This window comes from Mauremys reevesii, linkage group 24, assembly GCF_016161935.1.
Source record: "Mauremys reevesii isolate NIE-2019 linkage group 24, ASM1616193v1, whole genome shotgun sequence".
Taxonomy (NCBI): domain Eukaryota; kingdom Metazoa; phylum Chordata; order Testudines; family Geoemydidae; genus Mauremys; species Mauremys reevesii.
In genome coordinates, this window is record NC_052646.1 from 18831155 (window position 1) to 18854834 (window position 23680).

The 23680-nt window shown below is 52.8% G+C and overlaps 1 protein-coding gene across 1 annotated transcript in view; it reads right to left on the bottom strand.

Annotated features, from left to right (window-relative positions):
* The window catches only part of LOC120390590, an 86537-nt gene that overhangs the window by 29679 nt on the left and 33178 nt on the right, over positions 1 to 23680 (bottom strand). Inside the window, exons 6-9 of the mRNA XM_039513324.1 lie at positions 22593 to 22997; positions 21270 to 21590; positions 19886 to 20290; positions 18558 to 18878 (exon numbers count right to left, since the gene is read on the bottom strand). Coding sequence (XP_039369258.1) covers positions 18558 to 18878; positions 19886 to 20290; positions 21270 to 21590; positions 22593 to 22997 — 1452 coding nt within the window. The remainder of the gene's footprint in view (positions 1 to 18557; positions 18879 to 19885; positions 20291 to 21269; positions 21591 to 22592; positions 22998 to 23680) is intronic.

Consider the following 23680-nt stretch of genomic DNA (forward strand, 5'->3'; position numbering starts at 1 on the left):
AATACTGCATGCAGTTCTGGAGGCCAGATCTCAAATCGGAATTAGAAAAGATTCAGAAAAGGGCAAGAAAAATGATGATGGGTGTGGAACAGCTTTCACAGAAGGAGAGATTAATAAAACTGGGACTGTTCAGCTTGGAAAAGAGACGCCTAAGGGGCGCTATGATAGATGTATGTAAAATCATGACTAGTGTGGAGACAGTAAATAGGGTGTTATGATTTACTCCTTCCCATAACACAAGAACTAGAAGTCCCCAAATGAAATGAATAGGCGGCAGGTTTAAAAGAAATGTAAGGACGTATTTCTTCACACAACGCACAGTAAACTCTGCAGACATATTGGGGCGCTAATGCTGCCCTCCCTGCCCCACAGCTGCATTCTCCCCTCCCCCGCTCCACCCTGCTCCTCCTGCAGCTGGGACTCTCCTCCTTGTCAGTGTTACAGACCCTCCATCCTGTCCCTTCTTGTGAGAATGGTGGGGCCCACTCCCGACTTCCCCTCCTCACATGTGAATTAGGCCACTCACACCTTCCCCCCGTCTTTACCTGTTAAAATGGTACAGGCCTCTCACTCCTGCCTCCCCCTCCCCATCCAGTGCAGTGAGCTGGGCGGGTCTCAGCTTGGATCCCCCATGGCCCATGCACCGTCCCCTCCCAGAGCAGGGTGGGTCGGGCCCCATAGCCCAGGGCTGGAGGGGAAGGGACCAGCCCTGAGAGATCCAGACTCCATCCCTAACCCTGGGGGGCTGCCCTGCCCCTGTAGATTATCTGGGAGCCCCAGGGGGTCTGTGCCCCACACATACACCCCACTTTGCCCCCCATGGAGTTGGGTCAGCACAATGGAGTGAGCACAGTGGGACTACGGGTGAGTAGTTTGCACGTATGTGCTCAACCTGGGGTATCTATAACTGCCCCCTCTGCAATACCTGCCCTCCCTGCCCCCAAACCCGCCCCCATTGGGAAGGGGAAACCCCCGGCAGTTCCATTTCCCACCATCCCTCTGCTGCCCTCAGGAAGGAGACTGAGAGATGGGAGCTGGGGAACCTCCTGCTGTACATGCCCCCCCTGAGCCAATGTCTCCAGTGTGGTCCCCATGGTGGGGGAGCCCTGGGGTGGGATCCTGCTTGGGCTGGAGGGGCATCAGCAGAGCTGTGGGGGTGGGGAGCCCAGGGCTGGGATAGCAAGGGGCTGTGGGTCGGGATTGAGGAGCACCCCAGTCTCCATAGACCATCCAGCTCCCTCCCCCCCATTTCCACTCACCCCTAGACCTGCAGAGGGGGGTTCAGCACCCGGCTCTCCGACCCTGCAGCCCGGGTTCCTCAAGGTTTGTGACTCGGAGCCTGGGGAAGCAGCATGCACAGAAACCTGAAAGCAGAAGTGGGAGCTGTCAGGGGCCCTTGGGGGCAGATGTTCTCTCAGAAACCCCAAAATCAGCATCTGCCAACTTCCCCTCCCTCTGGCTGACACTGCCTGCGGCTTCCCTGCAAGAGGGACAGGCTGCATATTGCTTGTGGGGCTGGAAATAGAATCCAGGAGTCCAGACTCTGAGCCCTGCTAACCCCCAACTCTCCTCCCTCAGCTAGGACAGAACCCAGTAGTGGCAGGGGGGCGTCCAGCCCCTGCATCCGCTCTAACCCTTTATTTCTGCTGTCTCCAGTTACCAAACAATGTTTTAACACTAGCAGTTTGCACCTCTTATCACACTGTACGGGCCGCAGATCCTAATCACTTACCCGAGCTGAGATGTTCGCCTCTGGGGTGGGACGGCTGCAAAGAGCTCACTGGCGCCGCTCAGAGAATTCTTCCTAAATCCTAAATCCTAAAATACTGAATTAACTTTAGGAAAAACACAGAAAGATGCACAGATCCATGTCGAAACCATTGTCAGTCATTTATTTAGGGGGTTTTGCCGACTCAATAATAAAATAATGTTCAGTTCTCTCTATTCTTTCCTGGACCTGAACAGAACAGAGACACAAATAAGGGGCTTTGAACGTTCCTGTCTTTTGTTGTTGTTATTTTTTCCCATGGGGGTTCCAGCCTGGGAGCACCCACAGAGTCGGCCCCTGAGCTTTTTCCAGCCTCCCAGCTAGGTCCTAAGTCTGCTGAGAAAAGGGACAAACATACACGTATCCCTTCTCCCAGCAGACTGACTCAGCCCCGGAAGTGCAGGGGACAAATTAAGCCCCAGATGGGGAGGTGGGTAGGGAGGCAGTGGGGGCCAGAGGCAATAGGGGGACTGGATGGGGGGGCTTGGGGAGGCAGTCGGAGCGATTGGTATGGGGAGTGAGCCCGGGGCTGGAGCCTACTGCTGCATGGGCAGGGTCCAGGGCCAGAGCTCACCGCTGCATGGCCAGGAGACAGAGCCCAAAACCCACAGGACAGGCCCAGGGAGGGACCCCGGGGCGCGGAGATGGAGCCTGAAACCCCACGGCTGGAGCCTGCCACCCCAGGGATGAACCGACTTCACCACCCTGGGAAGGGGAACTCACTGGCCCCCTCTCCTCCAGAGTTTGTGTCTCCAGATGGGGCAGGGCCAAACCCCTGCTGGCAGGCCCAGGGGAGGGGTCCCTACTTTGTCCACCCCAGTCACGACCCATGAGGATCTGACCACAGGAAAACCCGCATTTGAGAAACGTCTTGGATAACCTGGATCCGCTGGCCGGAGATCTCGGTGCCATCGATGCAAGCGAGAGATTGTCCCAGATACATGGAGCTCCAACAGACAGCTGGCTTCTGACCCCACCATGGGGGGACTGGCTGTGGGAAGGGGGAATAGGACACTGGTATTTTCCCCTGCGGAATCCTAGCAGAGGAAGCGTCAGCAGATCAGAACTGGTCCATTGAGCGCAGATATTTGTTTTCCGTCTCTTGTTTCCTCAAACGCCTCCCAGGTCCCGGGTCACTGAGGATTCCCTAATGATGAGAGCTGGGGCAGCGGATCTGACTCCAGCCTTCGATTTAAGAGCTGAGATGCAGCTGAATCTGGGGTGGGGCACGGGGACTGTTTATACAGGGATCCCTCGTCCAGTGCTGAGCTGCAGAAGTGTCTGGGAAAAACTTATAACTAAAAGAAATGCAGCACCCTCTAGATGCATTGAGGCCAGCCCTGGCGGTTGGGCCCTCCCCAGTCTCCCAGCCTGGCCCGGTCTCCCAGCAAGACCCTGGCACGCTTTGCCCCAGGCCAGTGGCACGTCAGCTCTGCCCCCCTCTATGTGGGCATCAATGGCTGTGCTGGAAGGCTGGTTGCCAAGCGGATCTCGTACAAAAGGAATTTTCCAGTCAGTGAGTTTGCTCCACTTCCGGCCAATCGGCCACAGTTCGGGGCCGGGCAAGAGCAGCGGAGAGCAGGGGAGCGGGTGTGATGAAGCAGGATTTTTTGTTTTGTTTTTTCAATGGTTTGCATGCAGGGGGGGTGGGACTCAGTTTCCCTGGGTGTTACTGGTTTAACGAGGTGGTGGGAGAGGGAGTTTGTTGTTACAGGGGGCCAGTGAATGGCCTGGAGAATGGATACCCCAGTGACTGGTGACCTGGTGACTCGGAGGCCCAGTTCAGGAGTCACAGCTCGTTCTGGCCAGTGGGAGAACAATGAGCTATGAAGAGAGGACTTGAGTGACCAGACCAGCCAGTTCCATCCAGAGGGAAAACAAAGGAAGAATACAGTCATAGATTCATAGACTTTATGGTCAGAATGGACCATTATGATCATCTAGTCTGACCTCCTGCACAACGCAGGCCACAGAATCTCACCCACGCACTCCTGCAATAAACCCCTAACCTATGTCTGAGCTATTGAAGTCCTCAAATCATGGTTTAAAGACTTCAGGGTGCAGAGAATCCTCCCGCAGGTGACCCGTGCCCCACGCTGCAGAGGAAGGTGAAAAACCCCCAGGGCCTCTGCCAATCTGCCCTGGAGGCAAATTCCTTCCCCACCCCAAATATGGCCATCAGCTAAACCCTGAGCATGTGGGCAAGACTCACCAGCCAGACACCCAGGAAAGAATTCTCTGTAGTAACTCAGATCCCACCCCATCTCACATCCCATCATAGACCATTGGGCATATTTACCACTAATAGTCAAAGATCAATTAATTGCCCAAGTTAGGCTATCCCATCATACCACCCCCTCCATAAACTTATCAAGCTTAGTCTTGAAGCCAGATACGTCTTGTACCCCACTGCTCCCCTTGGAAGGCTGTTCCAGAATTTCACTCCTCTGATGGTTAGAAACCTCAGTCTAATTTCAAGTCTAAACTTCCTGATGGGCAGTTTATATCCATTTGTTCTTGTGTCCACATTAAATAATTCCTCTCCCTCCCTGATATTTATTCCTCTGATATATTTCTAGAGAGCAATCGTATCTCCCCTCAGCCTTCTTTTGGTTAGGCTAAACAAGCCAAGCTCTTTGAGTCTCCTTTCATAAGACAGTTTTTCCATTCCTTGGATCATCCTAGTAGCCCTTCTCTGTACCTGTTCCAGTTTGAATTCATCCTTATTACACATGGGAGACCAGAACTGCACACAGTATTCCAGGTGAGGTCTCACCAGTGCCTTGTATAACGGTACTAACACCTCCTTATCTTTGCTGGAAATACCTCGCCTGTTGCATCCCAAGACCGCATTAGCCTTTTTTCACAGCCATATCACATTGGTGGCTCATCATGTGATCAACCAATACTGCGAGATCCTTCTCCTCCTCTGTTAATTCCAACTGATGAGTCCCCAGCTTATAACAAAAATTCTTGTTATTAATCCCTAAATGCATGACCTTGCACTTTTCACTATTAAATTTCATCCTATTACTTCTACTCCAGTTTACAAGGTCATCCAGATCTTCTTGTATGATATCCCGGTCCTTCTCTGTGTTAGCAATACCTCCCAGCCTTGTGTCTTTTGCAAACTTTATTAGCACACTCCCACTTTATGTGCCAAGGCCAGTAATAAAAAGATTAAATAAGATTGGTCCCAAAACCAATTCCTCAGGAACTCCACTAGTAACCTCCCTCCACCCTGACAGTTCACCTTTCAGTATGAGCCATTGTAGTCTCCCCTTTAACCAGTTCCTTATCCACCTTTCAATTTGCATAATGATCCCCGTCTTTTCCAATTTAACTAATAATAATGCCACTCGTTATTGGAACTCATTTACAAAACATTTTTTTTAAATATTACATGAATATCTTGTCTCATACTATAGAATTAGAATTTATACTCCCTATTCCATGATGAGATATTTTGGAGCTATAATGTATTTTAATTAAAACAATCTTTCGATAGAGCAGCAAAGAAACCTGTGGGACCTTAGAGACTAACAGACGTTTTGCAGCATGAGCTTTCGTGGGTGAATACCCACTTCGTCGGATGTCTTGCATCCGACAAAGTGGGTATTCACCCACGAAAGCTCATGCTGCATAACGTCTGTTAGTCTATAAGGTGCCACAGGATTCTTTGCTGCTTTTACAGATCCAGACTAACACGGCTACCCCTCTGATACTTGACATAATCTTTAGATAGATTTTTTTTCCTCAAAAAGTATTTTATAAAAGAAAAATCCTATTTAAATTAAAAAAATCCAATGTTATTTATTTATTTTTTTAAAAAAATCATTGATTTTTATCCACCCTGTTTTGTATACTAAGCAAATACATAGGTGACGGTGGGAAAGATGGTAAAGTTAAGTTTTGTAAAATGTTTTTTCCCCCTTATCAGGCATGTGCAGCTCTCCTGACAATGCTGTAGTTGGAGCTACAGGGACAGCTTCACCGGAACAGCCAAAGAACCAGGAATCTGCTTTGAGACCATTAAAGACACCAATACCAAATAGCACAAGAGTGCAGATGAAGCCTCAGGACAGTCCACACCTCCTATACGTCAAACCCAAGGACAACACAAAAGACTCTGTTAAAAACCAACCACTCAAACACAACTCCAGTTCCTTAGCGGCCACCACCACACCAAGCCCAGAGAAAACTGTGAGCGAAAACGCCCACATTCACACACCTGGAGCACACGCTTTAGGGGTTGTGAATAAAAAAACCAAGGACTGACAAACCATTCTCCCAACACCATAATCTCCTCTCAGCTCCCCCATATTCTAGTATTTGGGAAAAGGATGATGCTTCATTCAGAATACCGATGGACACTGCATCCTCAGGGGGTCTAAAAGAAAGGAGGACTGGAAACGACATCTGTCATAAACAGACACTTAAGTGTTAATTCCTCTTTTACCTGAAACGGGTTAAGAAGGTCACATAACCTAGCTGACACCTGACCAGAGGAACCAATGGGGGGGGGGGACCAAGAGGGAGGAGGGAAATCAGTCTTTGTCTCTTCAGAAAAGTTTGTGACGGAGTGAAGGATCCAAGAATCAGCCATTTAACATTTCTTAAAAGTAGTAAGTGTTTAGAGAAGGAATGTATTAGCTTATGTTTATTTTCTTTTGTGACTTGGTTTTGCACAGAGGGAAAATCAAATTGGGTTCTTTTTTTGTAACTAAGGTTTTTGCCCCGAGGAACATCCTCTGTGTTTTGAACAGGGCCGGCTCCAGGCACCAGCCAAGCAAGCTCCTGCTTGGGGTGGCAGGTTCTAAGGGGCGGCATTCCCTCAAATTATTTTTGTTTTTGTTTTTTTTTACTTTGCCGCTTCGGCTGCCCCACGGTATTTTTTTTTTTTTGGCTTCATCACTTCGGCCGCCCCGCGGGTTTTTTCTTTTTGGTTTGCCGCTCCAGCTGCCCTGTAGGGGGCGGTGGCACAGAGGAGAGGAGCACCCTGCTGGAAGCAGGCTGCACCCTCTGTCTGCCCCAGCTGGCCGCCCCCTTTCTCTTTCCTCCCTCATTCCCTCTCGCTCCCTCCGCTGCCCAGGGCACGTCTGCAGCGCCGGGAGTCACCCTGCACCCACGTCCCGGCCACCCTGCACCATTTTTTTTGCTCTGGCGCTCCAGCCACCCCGCAGGTTTGCATTTTTTTTTTTTTTTTGCACTTGGGGCAGCAAAAAAGCCAGAGCTGGCCCTGGTTTTGAATCTGTTGTCTGTGAGAGTAGCTGGCATGCTAATCTCACAGAGGTATTCCTATCACCCCTTTTTCTTTAATTAAAAGTCTTCTTTTAAGAACCTGATTGATTTTTTCCTTGTTTTAAGATCCAAGGGTTTTTTGGATCTGGGCTCACCAGGAACTGGTGAGAGGTGAATCAGTCTCAATCCTGCCAGGAAAAGGGGGGATAAAGACTGGGAAAATATGTGGGGTGAAGACAGAGTTTCCAATGACGCTCCCATAAACGTTTGTCTAAACTATTTGGTGGTGGCAGCTACTAAATCTAAGCTGGCACATAAGCTTAGGGGTTATCTCATGCAGGTCCCCACATCTAACAGAGGGGCCATCTTTAAAAGGGGGCAAAGGAGGAGCCTGGGAACTATAGACAAGTCAGCACCCGGTTCTTTGCAGCCCATTTCCTCATCCACCCCACCTGGGTGCTGGTGCAGTGAGCTGGGAGGGTGTCAGCCTGGATCCCCCATGGCGCATGCACCATCCTCTGCCAGAGCAGGGTGGGACGGGCCCTGCTGCCCAGGGCTGTAGGGGCAGGGACCGGACCCGTGAGATCCAGCCTCTATCCCCATCCCTGGGTTGGGACTCTGCTCAGCCTTGAGGGGCATCAGCAGAGCTGTGTGGGCGGGGAGCCAGGGCTGGGATAGCAAGAGGCTGCTGGTCGGGATTGAGGGGCAACCCAGTCTCCATAGATCATCCAGCTCCCTCCCCCCTATTTCCACTCACCCCTAGACCTGCAGAGGGGGACCAGAGACGGGCTCTCCGACCCTGCAGCCCGGGTTCCCCAGGGTTCCTGACTCAGATCCTGGGGAAGCAGCAAGCACAGAAATGTGAAAGCAGAAGTGGGAGCAGACGGGAGGGGGTTGGGGGGAGATGCTCTCTCAGAAACCCCAGCACCAGCATCCTGCCGACTTCCCTTCCTTCTGGCCGGCCCAAACCACAGCTTCCCTGCAACAGGGGCAGGCTGCATATTGCTTGTGGGGCTGTAAATAGAACCGAGGAGTCCAGCCTCTGAGCCCTGCTAACCCTCACTCTCCTCCCAGAGCTGGGATAGAACCCAGGAGTCCTGACTCCCTGCCTCCACCCCCCACTGTAACCCACTAGACCCTGCTCCCCTCCCAGAGCCAGGGACAGGAAAGGAGACCTGACTCCGAGACCCTCTACAACCCACTCTGGTCCCAGAGCTCTGGATGGACCCAGGAGTCCTGGCTCCCAGCCCCACTGTTATGACCATTCCCCTCCCAGAGTCGGGAATAGAACCCAGGAGTCCTGGCTACCTGCCCCCCCATCCCAGATCTATCCCTTTATTACTGGTTTTCCCCATCACACAATAATATTTGAAGACTAGCAGCTCACACCTCTTATCGTATTGTACATGCAGCAAATGCTAATCACTCACCCGGAGCTGAGCTGCGTCTGCCTCTGGGGCGAGGCGCTGGGAACAGCGCACTGGAACAGCAGATGTCCAGTTAGGACGGCTAGTGAATCCCGACTCCAATGGGAAGAACCGGGTGCGTGAGGAGACCTCCCTTGGACTGAGCAGGCGCGAGTGTCAGGGCAAGGGCTGTGGAGAGATGTGAAATTTCAAGACAGGAAAGGGAAGTCAGGGTGTGAATCTGGCCCTAGAGTGTCTTGCAGAAGCCGGTTCCAGTGGCTGCAGATCTCGGTGCCATCGACGCAAGCGGGAGATTGTCCCAAATACAAGCAGCTCCCACGGACAGCCGGCTTCTGACCCCACCATGTGGGGGTGTGTACTGGCTGGGGGGACTGGCTGGGAGGGTAATGGGGCACAGGGCCCTTCCCCTCTATAGGGCGCTGGCTCCAATCTGCCCCAGGGTGAGTTTCATGCTCTGTATCTCAGGGAAACAACCTACACCCCCATTTTTATCGTTAGAAAATGACTGTGTGTATCCAACGCAAAGTTTGTCATTTTGGGTGTCTTCATAAGGCTTGTGAGGCACTGAGCATTGCTCCCTCCAGCCAGGCCCATCTCCTTCTATAGATGGAGAGAGACTGACTGGGCTTCTGGCTTCCCTGGCCTTCTTATAAGGCCCTGGTGCTCAGTTTGGGGCGTGGCCCCAGCTGCAGCCACTTCCCCAATCAGCCCATCCTAAAGCCCCTTCCCAGGGCTGGAGCTTCAGGGCAGGAGCAGGGGTCCACCCTGCTACATATCCTAAAATAATAGTCAGTGTATGTATCTATCCAGTGTATGTGTGTGCGCACTGTCTATATGTACTCTCTCTCTCTCTGTATATATATGTGTGTGTATATGAGTGTGTATGTGTGTGTGCGCATGTATGTACGGTACAGAGCCATTTACGCATGACCAGTTTATGCGTGAATCCACTTAACATGTGGTAGCGCCATGCCTCCCCGTGCTACCTATTTAACACGCAAGACTCGTTATCACGCAGTACAGGAACTTGCTATATAGCGCTACAGATTTGCTCACTAACTCACTGAGATAGAAATCGACAGGAAGTGCGGAGCAGAATCGTGTTGTATGTTTTTCCCCATGTTCGTAAAGACGTATCACGCACGCTTAGTCATAGTCACGCTACAGGGCAGAGGGCAAGCGTCAGCGTTCCTACAGTGGAGAAGAAAAGCTGCTGCAATACATCGAGCAAATAGCGGAGAAACCCAGGCCAAAGTTTCAAAAGACACTGGGATTGCCGAATCTGCTCTCCGAGGATGAAAAAACAATGAATATAATCTGAACGGCTTTGTACAAAATATCGATTCTGCCACGGGGCTTAAGTGAAAACGTGTGCACTATTCAGCAAAACCCACGAAAGAGAAAACCATGCGCACGTGGTTTGCTCAGGAAAGGCTGAAAGGAACGCCGCTAAGGGGGCCAATTCTTCAAGACCAAGCGACCAAATTTGGAAATTTAACAGGGGATGAATCATTCCAAGCCAGCAAGGGGTTTATAAGTCATTTTAAACAGCGTCATGGCACAGCGCAGGTATCGATTTCTTTTGGCAGGTGCCAAAAAGTGAGTTTTATTCCTATTTGCAAGTTTACAGTTTCTGTGATTCTCTGACATGTCTAGAAACCAAGGATTCTTCTGTGCTTGGACCAATCTTAGCACATAGTAGGTGCTCCTGTAACACAAAGACAAACACAATCAATTCTGCATTTCTCAAAGACTGAACACTTGCTTTCACGCTAAGATTTGGCTTTGTGGTAACTGCATTGGCTTGCAGGGATCAGTAACTAGCATCACCTGGTCTGCTCTGTTCTCGCAGAGGGTCTCAAACTTCATTGCACCATAACCCCCTTCTGACAACAAACATTACTACACGACCCCAGGAGGGGGGATCGAAGTATGAGCCCACCGGAGCCCAGGCAGGGAGTCTCGGGCTTTGGTCCCCGGGTACAGGAAGTCTAAGCCAGCCTTGGTGACCCCATTAAAATGGGGTCTTGACCCACTTTGAGGTCCTGATCCACAGTTTGAGAGCCACTGCTTTAGACGGTATCGTACTGCGCTCGACACCGGGGTATCTGAACGCCTTCTGGTCATCACAGAGCAAATGAAGTAATCCAGGGCTGGCCTTAGCCACGGGCGAACGGGGCTGTAACGGGTTGGGTCACAGAGACCCCGTTGGGACTGTCACCTGATGTGCTGACACTACCTCAGAGCCCATTTTCCCTGCCAGCTTGGGACTGCAGAAACCTGCCCTTGTTGAGCCAGACATGCCAGCCTGCTGCAACCCAGCGCCAGGCCCGCAAGCCGCAGACTTAAATGAAAATGACGTAGCACGTGCTCCTGTCTCCAGCACCCAGAGACCCAGCTCCCAATGGGATCCAAACCCCACATAAATTTGTTTTACTCTGTATAAAGCTTATCAAGGGGAAACTCATGAATTGTCTCCACCCTCTCTAACACTGATAGAGAGAGATGCACAGCTTCTTTGCTCCCCAGGTATAAATCATTAACTCTGGGTTAATTAATAAACAAAAGTGATTTTATTAAGTATCAAAAACAGGATTTGAGTGGTTTCAAGTAATAACAGACACAACAAAGTAAGTCACCAAGCAAAATAAAACAAAACACACCAGTCTAAGCCTAATACATCAAGAAACTGAATACAGGTAAATCTCACCCTCAGAGATGTTCCAATAAGCTTCTTTCACAGACTAGACTCCTTCCTAGTCTGGGCCCAATCCTCTCCCCTGGTTCAATTCTTGTTAGCTCCAGCTCAGTTGGTACGTAGGGATTTCTTCATGACCAGCAGCCCCCTTTGTTGTGCTCCACCCCCTTTATATCTTTGGCACAAGGAGGGAATCGTTAGTCTCTCCTTCCTTCCCACCCCTCCTTCTAACTGGAGAAGCAGCAGGTTAAAGATGGATTCCAGGTCAGGTGACATGATGACATGTCCCGTGAGCCCCCCCTCCATTCCTCCAGGACTGGCCTGCACGGATGCACTGGAGACTTGCAGGTAAACAGAGCCATCCACAGTCAATTGTCCTAGCTAATGGGAGCCATTAAGATTCCAAGCCACCATTAGTGGCCCACACGTTGCATAATTACAATAGGACCTCAGAGTTATGCTACATATTCCTAGATTCAGGTACAAGAATGATACATTCATAAAACTAGGAGGACCACACTCAGTAGATTATAAGCTTTGTAATGATCCCTTACAAGAGACCTTTTTCATAAAGCATATTCCAGTTATGTTATATTCACACTCATACACATCTTTTTATAAAGCATGATGGAGTGCAACGTCACAGGGGCGCCTCCGCAGCAGGGGTGCCCCTCCCCCTGCTGGCTTCTGCAGCCCCGTGGCTCCTGCCCCCTGCCTTGGAGCCACCCTGGCCAGCTGCTCCTGGGAGATTCCAGTCTGCTGTAAGGAGCAGGGGGACGGGCTCTGATGTCAGCCTGTTCCCTGTCCTGCCAATGTGCCCCATCTCTGCAGAGCAGGTGGGGTGGGGGACAGGGCTCACCCAGAGTGGGACGGCGCTGCTGTGTCTCAAGGAGCTTTCCTTCAGCCTGCAAAGAGCTGCTCTCTTAAAGGGGCAGCATGCGGTCTCGCACACACTCCCCCAGATCTCACACACCGCCAGCTCACACACACTGTCTCTTTCACACTCACTCCACCCAACACATACTTTTCTTGCTGTTGTTACTTGTTACTTCCTGCAATGCACATATATGCTCTGTAATTTTATTCTTTCAAAGTGCCGTTAGTTGAGTTTGTTGACTGGTCTCTGCATTAAATAATTTTATTTCTCTCTTATGCTCACACTGAATTCTTTGAGCAGTGAGTTCTAAACTGCCTAACCTGTCCGGGCTGGAGTAATTAGCATTATTACTGTTAGTATCATATTGTGCTTTGCCATTCATTATGTAAAGTGGCACAATGAAATAATAGCATCCTCCTAGAATGTAACTGTAGCTTTTACTCACTTTAGTAATTCCAGTTTCAAAAACATTAGCTAAACACAGAATTATAGACACTGCGCAGATGAAAGTCACTTATTTTCAAATTGTATTTTTAGTTATAGCTGTAAATTAACTTAACATTTGCATGAAAATAACTGCAGTTCCAACTGTGATACCAATAGCAATGGTGGAGTCAAATGTTAGTGAGTCACATATAAATACAGGATTGTGGTTGATAAACATAAATACCAAAAGAATTAGAAACATTAATTCCCTTTCTTAATAAAAGAGGAAAAAAACCCTTAATCACATATGTTAAAATTATGTTTTTAGTGAAAAATAATTGACTAAAATAGAGGCGATTTGGCAGTAACACAGTGTGTCTGTTTCAGAAAGTAAGACGATATTATTTATTTTTATTTATCTCTACTAAAGATTGTGCACAAAGTATCAGACGTGTGTTTCTGATAGCTGCGTTAAAGCTCCAGAACTGATACCTCAAGGCTTGGGATTGGGAATATCTCGCTGCATTAGCTCCTGATTGTTCTAAATTTACATATAAGATTTAAACGTGGCTTTAATGGGCGTTTGTATATATATTTTATTTCTTTATATAACAGCTAGATACAGTGCTCCTGTCAGCGAATCGCTAAGTTATTATCTGCAAAGCCCTGAAAGTTTTCAGGTGCCTAAGTAGTCCCTGGAATCATGGTTAAAGTTTCCTCCCCCTGCCCCAAGTCTGAACTGGTGCCCCCCCTCCCGGGTGAGCCAGGAGTGGCCAGGGGGCTGCGGGAGGCCGTGGGCTCTGGCGAGATGCAGCCCACTTGTGGGAGCATGAAGCCTTGAGCCACATGCCGAGCACCAGGCACCACAAGCCCCAGCAGCAGCGCAGGAGGGTGGCAACACCCCATGTGCCAGGCCCCCCTGACTTCTGTGCTGCTGCTGGCGGTGGCGCTGCCTTCAGAGCTGGGTGCCCGGCCAGCACCTGCCAGTATCAGGCCGACCTGCCAGGGCTTAATTTGAGTCACAGCTGAGCTGTGGCATCCCTTTCAATACAAATTAAACACTGTGGGAGGCAACGGGGCCCATTGGCCTCACCGGGGGTGGCCGTTCCCCCAGCTGAGGTCTCATTCTCTGATTCCTCAGTCCCATGAATTTCTAATTCCCTGTCGGCTCTTCGGTGAAGATCTACACGCTGAGCTTGGGCACTGTGGATTCCCTGACCCCTGTCCTGTCCTTCCTTCCTTCTGCTTTCATGAGAGCAGCAGGATGTCCTGAGAGAGAGAGAGAGAGACAGAGAGATTCTGGGATATGTAAGTGGCTGACACTCGAGACAGAGAGATAGATAGATGGGTGGGTGGGTGGGTGAGTAGGTAGCTAGGCCTGGTGATAGGTGGGTACATAGGTGGGTGGGTAAGTAGTTAGTTAGTTGGTATCATAAATAGAAAGGGAATGGTAATAACCCTATGTATGCAGTAACATAAATCCCTCCTGGCCAGAGGTACAGAATCACTTACCTGTAAGGGGTTAATCAGTTCAATTAACCTAGTTGACACCTGACCAGAAGGACCAACAGGAAAAGAAGATACTTTCAAAACTGGGAAGGGGGGAGGTTTTGTTTGTGCTTTTTCTGTTGTTCTTTCTCGGGGCAGAGAGAGGGACCAGGCAGAAAAATAAACTCTCCTAAAGGCCGACATGGAATAAGCATCTAAAATTACAAAAATAGCAAGGAAATGCATTAGATTGTCTTTTGTTTTAGCTTGTGAATTTTCCCAATGCTAAGAGGTAATTTTATTCCTGTTTTGTAACTGGAATGCAGAGTCAGAGCGGAATCCTCTGTGTTTTGAATCTTTTTATTTACCCTGTGAAGTTATCGTCCATCCTGATTTTACAGAGGTGCTTCTTTTACTTTTTCTCTTGAGAATACAATTCTTCTTTTAAGAACCTAATTGATTTTCAATGTCCTTAAAAACCAGGGATTTGGTCTGTGCTCATTGGTTTAATCTATTGGTTGGTACATTATTCTCAAGCCTCCCTAGGAAAGCAGGTGAAGAGGCTTGGGGGGATATTTGGGGAGGGGGGGATAGGGCTCAAAGTGAATGTTTGTTTAAATCACTTGGTGGTGGCAGCAATACCGTCCAAGGACAAGGAAAGGAATTTGTGACTCCGGAAAGTTTTTAACCTAAGGTGGTGGAATATAAGCATAGGGGGTCTTTCACGTGGGTCCCTACATCTGTACCCCAGAGTTCAGAGTGGGGAGGGAAAGCTGACAGCTGGGTAAGTGCATAGATAGATAGGAGGTAGGTGGGTGCGTAGGTGGGTAGGTCAGTGGGTGGTTGGGTCAGTGTGTTGGTAGCTAGGTGGGGTAGTAGGAAGCTGGGTGGGTAACTAATTACATAGGTAGGAAGGTGGGTATGTAGGGGGGTGGGATGGTAAGTTCGTAGGTAGGTAGGTGGAGTGGTAGGGCAGTAGATGGGTGGATCAGTGGGTTGGTAGCTAGGTGGGTACATAGGTGGGTAGGTATATGGGTAGGGGGGTAGGTCGGTAGGTGGGTCGGTAGCTGAGTTACCATCTGTAATAGAGCAGGGTGAGGTAATAGGACAGGAAGAATCCAGTCGCCACGAAGATGAGTTTGCAGCTGATTTCGATAAATGCCCGAGTGAGGCCACTGTGGGAGCCAGAACAAGCCGAGAGTCAGGGACAGATCCCTGCAATCCCTGCCCGAGCCAACCAACCCCCACCCTGGGGCTGAGTCAGAGCTGGCGCCCCCTAGAGGGGAAATTCCCAGCCCCCTGAGACAGTCAGTCCCTACTCTGGGGCTGGGTCAGAGCTAGCGCCCCCTAGAGGGGAAAAGACCCGTACCCCATTCCCTGCCCCCAGAAGAAGCCAATCCCTCACCCTCGGACCAAGTCAGAGCTGGCGCCCCCTAGAGGGGTAGGACTCTCACCTGTTTCTGGTGGGCTCAGCAGTAAAATATAGAACCCATGGGGGTTGGAACCGAGGCAAAAGATCTGATGGCCTCCATCAGCGCTCCCCGTCCAGCTCAGGGTGCTGACGGCCTCGTCCCCCTGGGCCCAGGAGCTGACCTGCAGGCCCCCTCGTGAGCCATTCCCAGCCAGGGGCTCCCCGTCCACTTGCCACTGGAGCTGGGGTGGGAGCGCAGGGAGCAGCTTCAGGTGACACTGGGCCCCTGGCGCTGGCAGAACGAGTTCAGCCCGGTCCCCGGCCAGGGGCTGTCTGGGAAGAGCAGGAGACAAAGCGACAGGAGTCAGAGAGAGAAAACCAGGGGCAGGGAGTCCTCTTGGTTAACCCCACACACACTTGACGAGCAGCTGGAACTCATGCCCCTTGGTCTTGGCTCTGCTCCCAGCCTCACAGCCCAGACTCAGGGAGTCGCCCTCCCGGGTCTCCAGAGACACAATGTTGCGCTCAGCTCCCAATGGGGCCAGCACTGGAGGAGAGGAACAGGCAGGTTTTGCCACCCCCAGGGATCCTGTGCCAAGGAACCGAGATTCAGCCACCTCTGAGGTGGGAAATGGGGGCTGTTTACACGAGGAGCCCTCGCCCAGTGTGAAGATGTAGCTTCTCTGGGGTCGGAGCACAATCCTGGAGACTTTTCATGGCAGCCGGTCTCTGTCTCAGAGACTGGTCCATGACTGATCTCATCCCCACTGACCAGCACCCCCAGGGTCTGGAGGCAGAGGGAACTGGGCCTGCTCCCCCACCACCCTCCCCACAGTCCTCCGGCTCTCCCCTCCGGTCACAGAACAGTCTGGCCCAGCAGAGCCTGGGGCCTGGCCCTGAGCGCGGGCAGAGCGTGTCTAGGAGGCGCTCGCTTATTCCTGGGGCTCGCAGCGCAGCCTCTCACCGGGGCGTTTGTTCCTGGTCAGGGTCCCGGTGATGTTGGGGGGCCAGGGTGGGTCTGTAACACAAACCAGACATGGGGGATAAGGAGGACTGCACAGCACCGGGGGGGGGGGTGTCACTAGTTATCACAGACCCTAGACATGGCCCCTCGCTGTGAGCTCAGCTGGGGGACAGGAAAGTCCCTGAAGTGACACAAGGCCCGTGGGTGGGGAAGGGAAGCGACAGACCCGACTGAGCCCCACCCAAGAGGCGCCCGACGGAACCCAGGGGCCGGGTTAGGGCCGCGCCGGGGAACCAGAAATGTGGAAAATGGAAACCCAAGGGACCAAAACTGGTTGGTCAAAGTTGGGCCTAATTGGCAGAGTCACTAACGAGGGGCCGGGCTGCTCCGGGGTACCTGAGCGAGCATCCACAGCCCCACTGTCTGCCAAGTGCCAAGACGTTCAGTGTCTGGCTTCTCAAACGTGTCCTCCCCAGGGTGGGCCAGAGCTGGGGATCTAAATAACCCCACTCCCATCCCCACCCCAGACCCAGCCACCACCAGGGACATCAGACACCTCTGCCATGGGTCCTTTGCCTTCCCCACTCAGTTCATCCTTCCCCAGCCCTCTCCTTTCGTCCTCTGGCTTAGCCGGCCAGGCCTGGGTATTTTGCAGCACAGCTGCGCCCAGTGAGACGGCTAAAAGCAACACCCGGAACAGCCGGACGCTGGTACCGGCTGGCCAGTCCTGGCAGGGTCTGTCCACGTTGCCCTCAAAGCTCTGTGGTGCCGAGGCTCAGAGCCTGGGTCCGTTGGGTCGGGCTCGTGGGGCGGGCTGCGGGTCTCTGATTGCAGCGCAGACGTTTCCTCCGAGGTCTGTGTAGACGTTCGGGGTTGGGCTGGGGCCTGGGCTCAGACACGGGGGTGGGGGACTGGAGGCCGGGTTCCTTCTATATCTCCCTCCGGCTGACGGGAACAAGGGCCATCCTTACACAGATGCCAGATTTGATCCTTCACCTCGCAAAGACGGTGGCTGATTTCCCCTCTGCCCTGGATCTGCAGCGCGAGGGTCACAGGCCATTGAACGGGGGTTTCCCCTGGGGCAGGGCGGGACGAGGTCTCTGGGCACCGACCCTGGAGCGTGTTTAGTGCCGGATAGTGACTGGGTCCCGTTAACCCTCTGTCCCATATAGCGCATCCACCAATCCCGGCAGGAAGGGGAGGGATTAGATCAAGGAGACATGGTGGGACAGCCTGGGGGGATCTCAGGGGAGACTGGGGTGGCTGGTGTGAGGGGAAATCCCAATGTTGCTGGCACAGAGGCCCAAGGACAGCAACAGGGGTTCGTTGCCCGGTGTGCGCCGCACTAATTAACACACCAGGGTGGAGAAGCAAACCAGGTTTATTTGAGCCCAAATAAGGTGCAAGGGAGACATAGCAATCTCAAATCTTGCACACACATACAAGCAGTTTTCCCCTCTTTATACATGATTTCAGCTAAGCCTTCCCATCACCCCCCACACTACTCATTCCCCTTTACCCCCCCTTCTTGCCCCTCCCGTCTATTCCCATGTAGCAAATACACTTTGCAATGGCAATTACATTAAGCAGTTAAGTCATACTTGGCAAAAACCACTTTAGCTCGTTAGTAACTCTTCTGTGAACAGTTATCTTGTTTTACTCCCTCTTTGAGCAGGCAGGCTCATTATAGCAGGCCTTGTTATTACCTTTTGGTGCAGGTGTTGTAACTGATAACCATTCTTTGTTGCCGGCCTGTTAGGTCAATTAAAGTTCAAACATCAACATGGAAGCGATTTGGTCAGACATGGAGTGACTTTAGTTCATTCAGGCCTACTACAAAAAGGCTTCATTGGCACTGTGGTTTTCCACCCTCCTGAGTTACCTAGAGTCATGCCTAATGACACCAACACCGACAAGGGGGAATTGGAATGGGGGGGTGGATCCCAGCAGAGGAGGCTTCTGGGTGCAGGGCAGGTCCGGGGTAGGGAGGATCCCAGAAGAGAAGGACCTGGGGGTGTGGATGGGAGGGAGGGAGCCATAGCCAAGGGGGGCAGGAAGGTGTGAAGATCCCAAGGGAGAAGGGGCTGCACAGTGTGGGGTGAAGGGGCCTGGAGTAGAATTAGCTGAGGGTGCCTCGGGGGGGGGATCCCAGCATAGGGCTGACATGGGGAGGGCTGGAGGGCAGGGCTGGGGAGCCCAGGGGGGGGATCCAAGAGGGGGCTGAGGGCCGGTGTGGAGGGACTGGGGGGTCACTCACAGCCGACGTGGAGCCGGACTGTTCTGTGGGTGGAAGGTCCCTGCGGTGGCCTGTAGGTGACGTTGCAGACGAGCTCTTTGCCGTGGTCCCCCGGGCCGGGCGTGAAGCTGAGCGCGGAGCTGTGGGCCCAGGTGCCGTTTGCCAGCTGGGCTGAAACGTTGCAGGCTGTGTCGCTGAACGGCCCCGTCCAGGTGACTTGGGGAGGGGGCCCGGAGCAGCGCCCAGGGGCCGTGCAGGTCACAGCCACTGGCTTCCCAGCCAGCAGCGTCCCTGGCAGCCCCCGCACCGGTGAGATCTGGATCTCTGGCTCCTCCGTCAGCCCTGAGACATGGGGAGAGGGGAGATACTCACTCAGGGACACGGGGCCTTTCCTCTTTAGGGGCACAGCCCAGATCCGGCCCCAGGGCGGGGACTAGCTGGCTCAGGGGGGCTGCTGAGTGGTGCCATAAATATAGAGGGAAGAGTAACAACTCTCTGTGTGCAGTAGCATCAAATCCCTCTGTGGCAGCTGTACTAAATCGCCTTCCCTGTAAGAGATTAATCAGCTCAGATAACCTAGTTGGCACCTTACCAGAAGGAACAATGAGGAAAGAAGAAACTTTCAAATCGGGGGGGTGGGGTGGGGAGAGGCTTTGTTTGTTGCTCTCTTTGTTGTTCCCTCTCTGGATGGAGAGAAGAGACCAAGCACGTACAACATCTCCTGGAAGTATACCTGGAAGAATAGATCTAAATCCACAGACATTGGAAGGAGGCGAGGAAAGGCGCTAGGTTATCTTGTGTTTTAGCTTGTGAATTTTCCTGGGCTACAGATGTAGTTTGATTCCTGTTTTTGTAACTGTGAAGCTGAGCCAGAGGGGAATCCTCTGGGTTTTAAATCAATTATTTACCCTGTGAAGTTACCTTCCAAACTGATTTTGCAGGTGTGATTCTATTTCTCTCTCTCTCTATATATAAAATTCTTCTTTTAAGAACCTGATTGATTGTCAGTGTCCTAAAGAAAAAGAGTCTGGTCTGTGCTCACATTGCTAACCCATTGGTTGGTACATTATTCTCCAGCCTCCACAGGAAAAGTGGTGAAAGGGTTTGGGGGGATATTTTGGGGGGACTGGGATTCCAAGTGACCCTTCCCTGGATTTTTCTATAAATCATTCAGTGGTGGCAGTAATAGCATCCAAGGATAAGGGAAGGAATTTGTGCCTTGGGGAAGATTTTAACCTCAGCTGGTAGAATATAAGCTTAAGGAGTCTTTCATGCAGGTCCCCACATCTGTACCCCAGAGTTCACAGTTGGGGGGAACACTCACAAGGGGTGACTGCGGCTGCTCTTACCTGGCACGGAGATCACGAGCGCAGGATCAGTGCCAAAAGAATTGGAGTGGTAAGTGTGTTCTAACAGGCCTTTCTCGATGCTAAAGAAATATTTCCCTGCATCCGTCCGTCGGGCATCACTGATTTGCAGGGAGCAGTCGCCGTGCGCTGGATCCCCCGCCAGCCGGAACCGGCCCTCGATCTCCTGCGACACCCTCAGGCTGGAGACACTGCTGGCCACGGGAGGATCCTGGCCCACAGTAGCAGGCTCCTTGTACCAGTTTCCATAGAGCTGGGCCGAGGGATTGTTGGTGTCGTACGAGGCTGGGTACGTGAATGTGCAGGGGACGACAACGCAGAGACCCTCCTGCACCGACACCTGCTGAGGCACCGTCAGGGTAAATTCAGGTGGCTGGGACAGGGACCCTGCAGGGGACAGGGAAGCATCAAAGTGGGACCCATAGAGAGCAGAGACCAACCCTGAGCTGCACCCCCCAGCTCTGTCGGTTCCCCTCACTCCCGACCAACAGCCCCACACTGCCCTCAAAGACCCGCGGTGCCAAGGCTCAGAGCCTGGGTGCGTTGGGTTGGGCTCGTGGGGCTCAGGCTGGGATCTCTGATTGCAGCGTGGACGTTTCCTCCGAGGTCTGTGTAGACGTTCGGGGTCAGGCTGGGGCCTGGGCTCAGACACCGCGGCGGGGCACTGGGGGGCGGATTCCGTCTAAATCTCCCTCCGACTGACAGGAACAAGGGCCGTCCTTAAACAGATGCCAGATTTGATCCTTCACCTTGCAAAGGCAGCTGCTGATTACCCTCTGCCCTGGATCTGCAGCGCGAGGGTCACAGGCCATTTAACGGGGGTTTGCCCTGGGGCAAGGCGGGCCGAGGTCTCTGGGCACTGAACCCGGAGCGTGTTTAGTGCCAGACAATGACTGGGTCCCGTTAACCCTCTGCTCCATATAGAGCATCCACCGATCCTGGCAGGAAGGGGAGGGATGAGGAGACACGGTGGGACAGCCTGGGGGGATCTCAGGGGAGACTGGTGTGCGGGGGGGAATCCCAGTAAGAGGAGACTGGAATGGAGGGGGTGGACACCAGCACAGGAGGATTCTGGGGGCAGGGCAGGTTGGGGGTAGAGAGTATCCCAGAAGAGAAGGACCTGGGGGTGCAGAGGGAAGTGAGGGAGCCATAGCCAAGGGGGGCAAGAAGGGGTGAAGATCCCAAGGGAGAAGGAGCTGCATGGTGTGGGGTGAAGGGGCCTGGAGTAGAATTGGCTGAGGGTGCCTGGGGTGGGGGTGGGGATCCCAGCACAGGGCTGAGTTGAGGGAGGGGCTAGAGGGCAAGGTTGGGGGGGGGATCCCAGATGGGGCTGGGGGCGGCGTGGAGGGGCTGGGGGGTCACTCACAGCTGACGTGGAGCCGGACGGTTCTGCGGGTGGAAGGTCCCCGTGGTGGCCTGTAGGTGGCGCTGCAGACAAGCTCTTTGCTGTGGTCCCCCAGGCCGGGCGTGAAGTTGAGCGCGGAGCTGCGGGCCCAGGTGCCGTTTGCCAGCTGGGCTGAGACATCCCGGGCTGTGTCGCTGAACGGCCCCGTCCAGGTGACTCGGGGAGGGGGCCCGGAGCAGCGCCCAGGGGCCGTGCAGGTCACAGTCACCGGCTTCCCGGCCAGCAGCGTCCCTGGCAGCCCCCGCGCCGGTGAGATCTGGATCTCTGGCTCCTCCGTCAGCTCTGAGACACGGGGAGAGGGGAGAGAATCACTCGGGGACACGGGGACTTTCCCCTCTAGGGGCGCCGGCCCTGATCCGGCCCCAGGGCGGGGACTGGCTGGCTCAGGGGGGGCTGATGAGCGGTGTCATAAATACTGAGGGAAGAGTAACAACTCTCTGTGTGCAGTAGCATCGAATCCCTCTTTGGGAGCTGTACTAAATCGACTTCCCTGTACGGGATTCATCAGCTCAGATAACCTAGTTGGCACCTGACCAGAAGGACCAATGAGGAAAGAAGAAACTTTCAAATCTGTGGGGGTGGGCGGAGGATTTGTTTGTTGCTCTCTCTTTGTTGTTCCCTCTCTGGACAGAGGGAAAGACTGAGCAGGTCCAACATCTCCTGGAAATATACCTGGAAGAATAGATCTAAAACCACAGATATTGTAAGGAGGCAAAGAAAGGCGCTAGGTTATCTTGTGTTTTAGTTTGTGAATTGTCCTGGGCTACAGACGTAGTTTGATTCCTGTTTTTGTAACTCTGAAGCTGAGCCAGAGGGGAATCCTCTGTTTTTTTAATCTTTTATTTACCCTGTGAAGTTACCTTCCAAACTGATTTTGCAGGTGTGATTCTATTTCTCTCTCTCTATATATATATAATTCTTTTAAGAACCTGATTGATTGTCAGTGTCCTGAAGAAAAAGAGTCTGGTCTGCGCTCACATTGCTAACCAATTGGTTGGTACATTATTTTCCAGCCTCCACAGGAAAGGTGGTGAAGGGGTTTGGGGGGATATTTTGGGCGGATTGAGATTCCAGGTTACTCTTCCCTGGATTTTTCTATAAATCACGTGGTGGTGGCAGCAATAGCGTCCAATGACAAGGGAAGGAATTTGTGCCCTGGGAATGTTTTTAACTGAAGCTGGTAGAAAATAAGCTTAAGGGGTCCTTCTTGCGGGTCCCCACATCTGTACACCAGAGTTCAGAGTTTGGGGAACCCTCACAAGCGGTGACTGCAGTTGCTCTTACCTGGCACAGAGATCGTGAGCGCAGGGTCAGTGCCATCGGAATTGGAGTGGTAAGTGTGTTCTAACAGGCCTTTCTCGATGCTAAAGAAATATCTCCCCGCATCCGTCCGTCGGGCATCACTGATTTGCAGGGAGCAGTCACCATGCGCTGGATTCCCCGTCAGCTGGAACCGGCCCTGGGTCTCCTGCGACACCCTCAGACTGGAGACACTGCTGGCCACGGGAGGATCCTGGCCCACAGTAGCAGGCTCCTTGTACCAGTTTCCATAGAGCTGGGCCGAGGGATTGTCGGTGTCGTACGAGGCTGGGTACGTGAATGTGCATGGGACGACAACGCAGAGACCCTCCTGCACCGACACCTGCTGAGGCACCGTCAGGGTAAATCCAGGTGGCTGGGACAGGGACCCTGCAGGGGACAGGGAAGCATCAAAGTGGGACCTATAGAGAGCAGAGACCAACCCTGAGCTGCACCCCCCAGCTCTGCCAGTTCCCCTCACTCCCGACTAACAGCCCCACACTGCCCTCAAAGACCCGCGGTGCCGAGGCTCAGAGCCTGGGTGCGTTGGGTCGGGCTCGTGGGGCTCATGCTGGGATCTCTGATTGCAGCGCGGATGTTTCCTCCGAGGTCTGTGTAGACGTTCGGGGTCAGGCTGGGGCCTGGGCTCAGACACGGCTGCGGGCACTGGGGGGCGGGTTCCTTCTAAATCTGCCTCAGACTAACAGGAACAAGGGCCGTCCTTAAACAGATGCCAGATTTGATCCTTCACCTTGCAAAGGCAGCTGCTGATTTACCCTCTGCCCTGGATCTGCAGCGCGAGGGTCACAGGCCATTTAACGGGGGTTTGCCCTGGGGCAAGGCGGGCCGAGGTCTCTGGGCACTGAACCCGGAGCGTGTTTAGTGCCAGACAATGACTGGGTCCCGTTAACCCTCTGCTCCATATAGAGCATCCACCGATCCCGGCAGGAAGGGGAGGGATGAGGAGACACGGTGGGACAGCCTGGGGGGATCTCAGGGGAGACTGGTGTGAGGGGGGGAATCCCAGTAAGAGGGGACTGGAATGGTGGGGGTGGACACCAGCACAGAAGGAT